The sequence below is a fragment of the Argentina silus genome, assembly GCF_951799395.1.
Source record: "Argentina silus genome assembly, chromosome: 15".
Lineage (NCBI taxonomy): Eukaryota > Metazoa > Chordata > Actinopteri > Argentiniformes > Argentinidae > Argentina > Argentina silus.
The window spans coordinates 5444269-5453800 of NC_139669.1; the positions used below are offsets into that span (position 1 = coordinate 5444269).

At 45.0% G+C, this 9532-nt stretch overlaps 2 protein-coding genes across 5 annotated transcripts in view; one reads left to right on the forward strand and one right to left on the reverse strand.

Annotated features, from left to right (window-relative positions):
* rufy1 (RUN and FYVE domain containing 1) overlaps positions 1–2879 on the forward strand; it is a gene marked incomplete at its 5' end in the record, with an annotated part of 7633 nt that extends 4754 nt beyond the window's left edge. For both annotated transcript variants that reach the window (XM_083686411.1, XM_083686412.1), the window contains 4 exons: positions 352–446; positions 623–671; positions 763–840; positions 1188–2879. In XM_083686411.1, coding sequence (XP_083542537.1) covers positions 352–446; positions 623–671; positions 763–840; positions 1188–1337 — 372 coding nt within the window. In that variant the 3' untranslated portion in view covers positions 1338–2879. The remainder of the gene's footprint in view (positions 1–351; positions 447–622; positions 672–762; positions 841–1187) is intronic.
* Positions 2880–2932: 53 nt separating this feature from the next.
* Positions 2933–8646, reverse strand: hnrnph1 (heterogeneous nuclear ribonucleoprotein H1). 3 transcript variants are annotated; one of them, XM_083686413.1, is made up of 11 exons: positions 8570–8646; positions 7945–8058; positions 7681–7836; positions 7403–7552; positions 6361–6499; positions 5282–5460; positions 4935–5047; positions 4574–4709; positions 4258–4332; positions 4044–4136; positions 2933–3768 (listed from the first exon to the last, which is right to left on the reverse strand). In XM_083686413.1, exons 2-11 carry the CDS (start codon positions 8027–8029, stop codon positions 3662–3664), a joined length of 1233 nt encoding a protein of 410 aa, XP_083542539.1. In that variant the 5' UTR covers positions 8030–8058; positions 8570–8646; the 3' UTR covers positions 2933–3661. The 3 variants fall into 3 exon arrangements, with proteins under 3 accessions (XP_083542539.1, XP_083542540.1, XP_083542541.1); XM_083686414.1 differs by having other exon boundaries at positions 2933–3772; XM_083686415.1 differs by having other exon boundaries at positions 4040–4136.
* Between the last annotated feature and the right edge of the window lie 886 nt (positions 8647–9532).

Here is a 9532-nt window from a genome sequence, read left to right on the forward strand (position 1 = left end):
CACACACACACATACACACGGTCTGTACCACACACACACACACACACACACATGGTCTGTACCACACACACACACACACACACACATGGTCTGTACCCCACACACATACACATGGTCTGTACCACACAAACACCCTCCCACAGTCTGTACCACACACACACACACACACACACACACACGCTTTTATCAGCAGACGGTTTTATCCAAAGCGACTTAGAATAAGTACATTCTCCTAAGTAAGTCAATCAACTATACAACTACGATATCGTACACCTACGATAAGAACAAGTGCCTTCGGCGGTCACAGTGCTAGAGAAAGGAAGAAAACCAATGTTTTTTTTGTTGGTGTAGGAGCTGCAGGACCTTCGCCAGGAGAAGAGACAGCTGCAGCAGACATGTGAGGAGCAGGAGCAGGCTCTACAGGAGATGGGCCAGCACCTCAGTCAGTGAGTACCACCCTGTCCTCTAATCTCTCTCTCTTTCTCTCTCTCTCCCTTCCCTGAATATCGTCTCCTACCCCTTTTCCTACCTCGGCTGCTCCTTCCAAAATTCTCTCCCTTTTTTTTTTTGTTGCTTAAGAGTGAGTGTCGTTCTTCTCTCTCTCTCTCTCTCTCTCTCATAGGTCTAAACTCAAGATGGAGGACTTCAAGGAGGTCAATAAAGCCCTGAAGGTAAACATGATCGACATTTTGGAAAATAACACTGAGAATATCTGGTCTCGGACTCCAAATGCTGTAACTGGTCTGTTTGTCTGTCCGTCAGGGCCACGCCTGGCTGAAAGACGATGAGGCGACTCAGTGTAAGAAATGCCTGAAGGAGTTCTCCATCGCACGTAGAAAGGTGAGCTTCCATGTCTCTCCTGTGTGTCCATCTCTGAAACCTTGTCCATCCTCATGTTCGCCTATCTTGATTCTTGCTCTCTCCTCTCTTAAGTTTTTGATCAGAAACGCTTTGTTCTAAGAAATGACAACATGTTGTAGAAGTAGTCATGATTTAACACATTACAAACATATTTGAGTAACTACATTTCTCTCTCTCTCTCTCTCTCTCTCTCTCTCTCTCTGTCCCCCTTCTTTCTGTTTCTCTCTCTGCCTCCGATATCCCCCTCTGTCTCTCTCTCTCTCTCTCTCCACCTTTCCTCTTACCCCCCCCACCCCTTTCTTTCCCCCCTCTCTTTCTGTGTGCAGCACCACTGTAGGAACTGTGGGGACATCTACTGTAACCACTGCTCCAGTAATGAGCTGGCATTGCCCTCCTACCCTCGACCTGTACGGGTGTGTGACATCTGCCACTCCTTCCTGCTACAGAGGAGCTCCTCCTCCTCCACTGGCTCTTGACAGAACACACACACACACACACACACGGATCACACACACACCCCACACCACACCACACCACACACAGCCATATGTTCACTCATAAGCTGTCTCACACACACTCACAATTATTTGATGACATTGATCTAGACTACCGTGCTGAAAGCCCATAATACTCTTGGTCAGTAGTAGCTTTTCGACAGCTGTGCCAGTCCGTGTCAAGGCTTACTAGCGGCCAGCTAGTGCTCAAAGCCCGGTGCTTGATTTTCCACCGCTGGGCTTTCTAGACCCGCCCTGTAGCATGACCTCCAGTTTGTTTACATTCTGCAGTTCATAAAGGGGCAACATGTCAAATAGCCTCCGCTTACCCTAACAGGTTCTGGCAACTTTTGAGTTAAAATCAATTTGTTTATGTAGTTACAGCGAGCTTAACCTCGTTAAGACCAGGCAGGAGAACAACGTGATTTGGAGGTACGGCTAAGCGTGCTATAACTTGGATTATGTTAGCCGCCAAGAAAATCCCGCCCTCACTCCAAACCAGTTACCTAGCCCTGTTTGGCCCTATGAGGAAACGAGGCTTAAAGTCCTATATATATATATGCCATTTAGCTGATGCTTTTATCCAAAGCGACTTACATTGCAGTGAGTGCATACATTTCAGTATATATGGTCCCAGCGGGAATCAAACCCACAACCTAAGCATTATTAGCGCCATGCTCTACCAAATGAGCCACAGGGCCCTCACTCCAAACTGGTTACCTAGCCCTGTTTGGCCCTATGAGGACCAGGGGGGCAGGAGAGATGAGGCTAAAAGTCCTGAGTTTTAAGCACTGAATAGGCCCTGAATAAGCACCGTTGAAGCTGGGAGTGACTGTGGAGATGCAGTCGGCCATGACACGCTCTGGCACGCATGGCGTTAGCTCGGCTGTGGAAGTGGGGCTATTGAGTAGTTCTAAAAACCTGTGTGTGTGCTTCTAAGATTCTGTCTCATTTCACCTGAGGTTCGGGAGCCTTGATTGACTGGATTTATTTGGGTGCCGGTCATACCTACATGATGTTTGTATGTGAGAGCACAGGGTATTCACATTGATGTCTTCAGATCTGTGTTTCTTCTTTCAAATGTATTATGAACCTTATGCAAGAATGTCACTTATAATATAATATTATTATAATGTCTAAATTAGATTAACAGATCTTAGCATTCTTCCCCAAGAGAGATACCTTTGATTCAGTTTATTGTGGTAATTTAAAGAGATTTTCATTCAGGTTTGAAAATGTTTTTGACAGAGAGCCTATGGTATAGACCAGGGGTGTTATTACATAAGTGGAAGTGAAATCAAGAATCATGTAAAACTGATTTCTTTTTTTGTTAGACCCTAATTTTTAATTGTACATGACTACAGAATGTTCTTAACACATCAAGAAACTAAGATGTCTATTTTAGAATGTATAAATAACAACAAACACTTTGTGGATTGTGACCAGTGCTACTAAAGCAATTTTCTGAAGTTGTTTTGACCACATGTTTTCTATCTAGATATTTGATAAAGAGATGATGAATTTCATAAAAACTACTGTGTCGTTTGTATAACCGCCCAAAACAAGACAAAGAGAGACCAATCTGACAAGTTTATTCACTCTGTGCACAAGAAATACAAAGAGAAAATGTAATTTAGGCAGTAGAAACCTACGTTAACAGACAAGATTAAAGGTATGTTCGCCATGTGTCCTTCATTTAGAATGCCCCAACCACAACCACACTTTACTAGGAAACAAACTCAAACATGCTTTTCTTCCACAATGTAAAATGTCAAACTCACACACCATTATATCAACATGTAAGAACAAAACAAACAGGCTACTAGACAGTTCGCAGGACCAGGAGACAAGAAACATCGACAAAGTATTTACACAAGTGTATTTGATCATGCACTCAAGTGACAGAGTCAGTCCTGCGTAAAGGCCCAAAGTGAGTTCAACCCAAAATGAGTTAAAGACAGACTTGGCCGTTAGTTGCGTTGAATGTGAACACGAGAACAGCACACACTTCCTGGTAATGTAAATACACAGATTCCACCCACTAACGTGGTTTTTGTGTAATGTAATCTTAAGTCATATGCAAGGGATGGAAGAAAAACGATTCTTGTCTATCAATCTAATGTCAGTAGCAGAAGAGCTTCTTGTCATCAAGCAGGCAATCTGTCGAAAAAAAATTCCCAAAACCCAACCCCCCCCCCCTCCATTAAATTTTCAGCTCAAAACTACAAACACCCACCCAAACCCTGATCCAAGTCCAGGTGAGAACTACATTTCCAGTCCACTCAGTCCGATGCTGGGTTAAAGAACTACATCCCCCATCCTGCCCCCATGCTGCTCAGGCCATTCATGGAACTCCGACTCCCTCCTCCTCCGCCGCTGCCATAGTAACTGCTGCTTATTTCGCCCTGGTTACCTGACAGGAGAGAGAATAAACTCTATAGAACCGTGGAGTTCATCTGGGGAGAGGGGGGGGGGGGAAATCACACACAAACTCACTACACTTCTGTTTGTGTTTGCTGATCTGGAGGAACCAGACATGTATAAATAAAGAGGAGCTTCCACCGTAAAGGTTACACCCATCCAGTTCATTCAGAGCAGGCACAAAACAATCAGGTAGGGGCTAGGTGTTGTCTTTGGGCTGGGATTTCACCTCCCCTCCTGTGTGTGTATAACGGAGCTGCCACTCACTATAGTCACTGTAGCCTCCCATGCTGCCCTGGCTGCTGTAGCCTCCAGAGTAGCCAGAGCTCAGCTGCCCACTGCTGTAGGAAGACTGGTTACCTGTGGGGGGAGAGAGAGGAGATGAACAACACAGTCTCTTATGTATGTATGTGTGTGTGTACATATATATATATATATATATATATATAAATACAATTTTTAAAAGTGAAAATACCCTTACCCATCATCTGACCCCCATAGCTTCCGTTACTGCCCCCTGCTGTCGAGTTGAGGAACAGCTCCACATAGCGGTGCTCTGCAGGACAAAGAGACAGCTAGTTAATACCCACAGCTCGCTTATGTTTTTGTTAAACAACAATGATATTCAAGGAGGGAGGAGTCGTGGCGTTTGCTGATCTGAAGGGACTCCCTGGATAGGTAGCAAGCAGTATGACGGCTAAACCCTTTCTGGTCGTGCTGCCTACACCTATCCAGTTCCCTTCAGCCGTTGAAGGCCAAGGGCAGGCGGTTGTTTTCGACCGGGCTGACGGACTCACGCATGGTGGCCTTGTCCTTGGACATGGCGGCCACAGCGTCCTCGTGGGTGGCGAACTCCACGTCCGCCTCCCCCGTCACTCTCCCATCCGGCCCAATCTCAACGTGGACCCGCACCGGATTCAGAGGAGAGAAGAACTATAGCGGGGAGGGAGGGGGAGAAACATTAAAATACCAAAACCCTCACACACACACACATCACCCGAACCTGACACACACACGTGCACACACACACACAGAGTAGAAGAACTGGATCTCAACAGTGACGAACTCGCGTTCACTGATCCAGTTCTTTCACCCCAGTACAGAGGCAAGGGGACAAGGGAGGACGCCACTTCAGACCGTTGAGATGTAACGACTTACGTTGTAGATGTCCGTCTCTGTGGCTCTGTAGGGAAGGCCCCTCATGTGAACACAATGGCCTGTCGTACTCTGGAAGGAGGAGCCACCATCGCCATAGCGCCCATCTGATCCACCTACAGTTACAGTTTAGGGAAAGATTGTTATGAAACTATTATCCCTAAAGAACCAAAATCACCCACATTATCATCTGTATACAAGTAAAAAGAGGGCTATAGGACTGTGAAATGGAAATATAAACAAACACACATCACATCCATAAATACAGACATGACACAGAGCTAAGATGAGCATTTCACAAGTAACTGTTGCGCGCCCCCCCCCCCCCCCCCCCCCACACACACACACACCTCCTCCATAGCCTCCACGGCGGACCCTGTCGAACGATCCCCCCCGGCCCATCATGTTGTAGCCACGGCCCCCAGAGGGTCTGTCATAGGGCCCTGGTCTCTGCATCCCCATGGGCTTCCTCTGGGGCTCGTAGTGGGTCCGCACCTCCGCGCGGCTGCTCTTGAAGATCTCAATGTACCTGAGAGCATACAGACACCGCAATGAAGACCGGGGACATCGACGGGAGCAAAGCAACAGCTAGAGCTCACAGGGTGAATGTGTCTTTGCTCGTTACTGAGGATACCGATAAAGTTGGGCTATAATTTCAGGTGCTGACACCAGGGAGCCAGTGATAAGAGTGGTCCGTAGGAAACTCTTGTATTGTGTTGTTAGCTTAACACTGCAGCTTAAATCGAGCAGATAACAGTATACTATGTAGTAGTATTACGGGGGGGGGGGGGAGAAAGCTTTTCGAATCTACAAAGCTTAATGATACAACACACACTTTTCTTATGGTTACCCGGAGGGATCTACTGTAGAATGAGCGTGGTTTCGTTGTACTGTTCTAGTACAGTGTCCCTGCTATGGTCACAGTCCTGGAGCTAGAAGGACAGTGAGGACCACCTACTGCTGTGTGTCCTTGACGACCCACTCTTACCGTTACCTGTGACAGTGGGATCCAGCTTTGCTTGTCCAGCGGCCCTCTGTGATTTAACTCTTACACCTGCTTGTCTACCTGTACTTATATGTTTAGTGCTGTGCATTCATGCAGGCTCTCAACCACAATTGAAAAACAATACGATGCCTCAGCACTAAACTTAAATTGTATCGATATCCCAATGTCTTTAAAACAAGAGACCGTCCTCCATCTTCCCATGGGAGTGCTGTGTGAGTGTAATGTTTGATCCAGCATTGCAATTGTGTGTCTTTACCGTCAATATTGGGAGTGCTGAGTATGTGTTGTGTGTCTGAATGAACCAATGTGGCTTTTACATTTGCAAACGGTGAGTGTCAGTTCTGTGTTTAGTTAAGTGTTGTAAAGGTGTACACCATAAGAAAAGCAACTTATCCAGCCAACCAACCAACCAACCATCCCCACCTGTGCCCTATTCTTTCCTTGTGTTTCTTTAGAGCCTTTTCAGCTATATCCTGTGAAGCAAACTGCACGAAGGCCTCCCCCGTACTCCTCCCCTGGATGTCCACCGGCAATGTTATCCCATTTGGCACGATTTCCAACCCTTCAACCCAAGGACAGATAACCCCAGCGGGGGACATATTAAATCACATGCCCAAGCACAGAAAGATAGCTTTCTCTAAAGTTGTTTTTTTCTTTTCTTTTCTTCTGATTGATAAAGAGACAGAAAGATGACATACAATTACTATGCATTGTTATACATACCAGCTGAGCCTACCACAACTGATTAACCATTTGAGTTACTTACTTTGAACTGCATGGGGGAGTACATAAGGAGGATGAGGGGATAGAGAAGGGAGACTACATGGAGGGGTGGGGGGGGCATCAGGCTAACATGGGTGGAGATGAAAAGGAGACAGAGAGAGAAAGATCCTGACGGGACAAGGGACACCTCTATCACCCATTCTAAACTGGTCCCAAGATGGTGTCATCTTTTATGATACAGTGGCTTCATAAGGAAATACAAATGGGAAAGGGGGGGTGCCAAGGAAATTAAGAACCAATGGAGATTTGAGTGACAAAGATTAACAAATCAGACGCGAGTGACCAAATCCTAACCATACAGGTGTTACATACTATGTATGTCTGATTCATTAAAAAGGGGTTGAGATGGGACCAAAGAAATGATGGGGAAACTAATGAGGGAAAGTTCTAGACAGCATGTGTGTAAATAATATTCCTGCCCTGAAGCTAAAACACTCCTGAGGAATATCTAAACTAACTTCCTTTCCTTGTGTCCTTTCCTCCATGATCACTGATTTAGCTCCTTTCAACAACGGATTGAATCTACACATCACCTTTTTTATGCCTACATTGTAAAGGGACCTGATCTTATCCACAACCAACTGCCGTCAGTGGTTATGGGGGAAAGTAAACCATGAGAAAATGAAGCAATGAGCGCCCGTTCTCACGTCATGGTGCACCAGTGGGAGCTGTCTACTCGTACCTGAGAAGAACTGGACGATCTCCTCCTTGCTGCATCCAAAGGGAAGACCCCTGAGCCTGACCAGCCCATCGCCAGTTGTCTCTGTCTCTGGACAGTTCGGACCGGTGTGCTTCATGACCCAGTCCATCTCAACGTTGTTGGATTTGAAGACTTGAGTTAAACACAGAAAAACCCAGTCAATGTTACCCCCAAAATCTTATAAATTCACTGTAGTGCAAATTACAAAAACTTTGATTAAAAAGTACTATACTATCACAGAGACCCAGACCCTCACACACCTTCCACGTAACGATGACCCATGGTTTCTCTATCCTTCTTCACAGCTATCTTCTGGTCTTCTTCTGTCTCCATCTCAATGAAGGCCTCTCCGCTGGGACGTCCCTCCCGTGTGTAGGTAAAATTGATGCTTGTACCATTGTTTGCGATTTTGCAATCTGTATTAGAAAAAGTAGGACAGGGAGAGCAGTGTCACAGCTACTGTAAATCACACCACAAGAATGGGTTGCAGCTGTGTCTCTGATAAGTGCACGGGGTATTATTACCTGAGAAAAACCTTTGAACTTCATCCACAGAACAAGACCAAGGCAGACCCCTTATGCGCACCACAAACCCCTCTCCGTCAGCCATGGTTAGACTTAGTCTATTCCTTTACTACACTGTGGAAGGAAAAAGTAATGTTAGGATTTTGACTGACGTAATCAACTCAACAACTGTAACTCATCAAAGTTGCATGCTTCGGCCTAGCTAACCACTTCCTGGCAAGAGAGAACAATCATTCCTAGCCTGGCTAGCTAACTAGCTAGTGTGCCGACTCGACACTGCCGAGACACTTTTACACAATTGAATGTTAGCTAGCCATCACTTGAAAGGTAAGACTTTTCCAACCAATACGCCGTGCCTTTCCAATAATTCAATATGTAAATGTGGCTAAAATTAGCTCACACACAGGCCCAGCACCGTTTATTGTACTGAAGTAGTAGCTAGCTAGCTACTGCTAGCATCATCCTCTATGCTATGCTAACTTGCCAAATATATCAGACACAAAAGCAAGCTAACGTTAACGACGAAAGACTAGATAAAGAGACAGAACATTAGGTAACGTGTACGGGGTTCTATTACGATATGATGTAAATAAATAAAAACAACCACTGTGTAACAATAACTTACCTGTTACTAGAAAGACGAACTTGTCAGTTTCCACTAAAGCCACCGCTGCTAATCTTGCTCCTCCTGGTGTGGCGTCTCGACGAAGTCCCTCTGTCCACGCCCTAAAAGCATGACGTTGCATGAGTACCATCAGAGCATAAAACAACCTCTGGTACCATTATAGGCCTCCACCTCAGTCAAACATACACTCATAGAGGGTTTTTACTCCTACCATCTATGTGCTACACTTGGCTGCTTCATTGAAAACTGAAAATATTAACAGGTGAAAACATTTCCACATAATCTGGAGCAAGGCCTCAACCTTTTCGTTTCCGACAAATCAGATGAAATTCTTCCAAGTAATTTGTCGCACCCCACCTTAAATACATAAAAAGCCTACAACATACGTTTATATGCGTAAATTGCTGGCTACATTGTCAGTTTTGATTCCTATAAACGATCCCCAATGTTTCATCAAATACAGTAGTGGCTGTTCTTCCCTCTCTTTTTAAGGCCTCATTGAAGTTTCACTGACATCCTCCGGGTCCCTGGACTGGACCCCTGGTTGAGTATTACAGCTGATTTTGTTAACACAAATTTGCTACTGTGAGTAGGTACACAACATGAAGGTTTTCTAAATCATATGTCTTATTCAGTAGCTACAATCATTAAATTACCATATAATGGGACAGATTTTACAAACTTCCATTATTACATTTTCATCTTATTTAATGAGAAAACATACTATTTCCCCACAATTAGAGACTGCTTTTTCTTTATTAATTGATGATCATTGTTTTATACATGTGAAACATTTGGACTCCTGGTTGATCTTCTACTAGGAGTCTCCCATACACCAAGCCCAAGTTTATACCATTAGACCAATGGACATCCTCCTGGTTCAAAGGCGACATTTGGGCTTACAAGTCTCACACAGGATTCCAAATCACCTCAACTTCCATAGCTTAGTAATCGACAGTTATT

Coding starts and splice junctions, on each gene's coding strand:
- hnrnph1 (XM_083686413.1), bottom strand. CDS start 8,029: ATGGCTGACGGAGAGGGGTTTGTGGTGCGCATAAGGGGTCTGCCTTGG. Junction 7,837..7,944: donor AGTTCAAAGGTTTTTCTCAG/GTAATAATACCC, acceptor TTTCTAATACAG/ATTGCAAAATCGCAAACAAT. Junction 4,333..4,573: donor CAAGGACAAGGCCACCATGC/GTGAGTCCGTCA, acceptor TTTGTCCTGCAG/AGCACCGCTATGTGGAGCTG.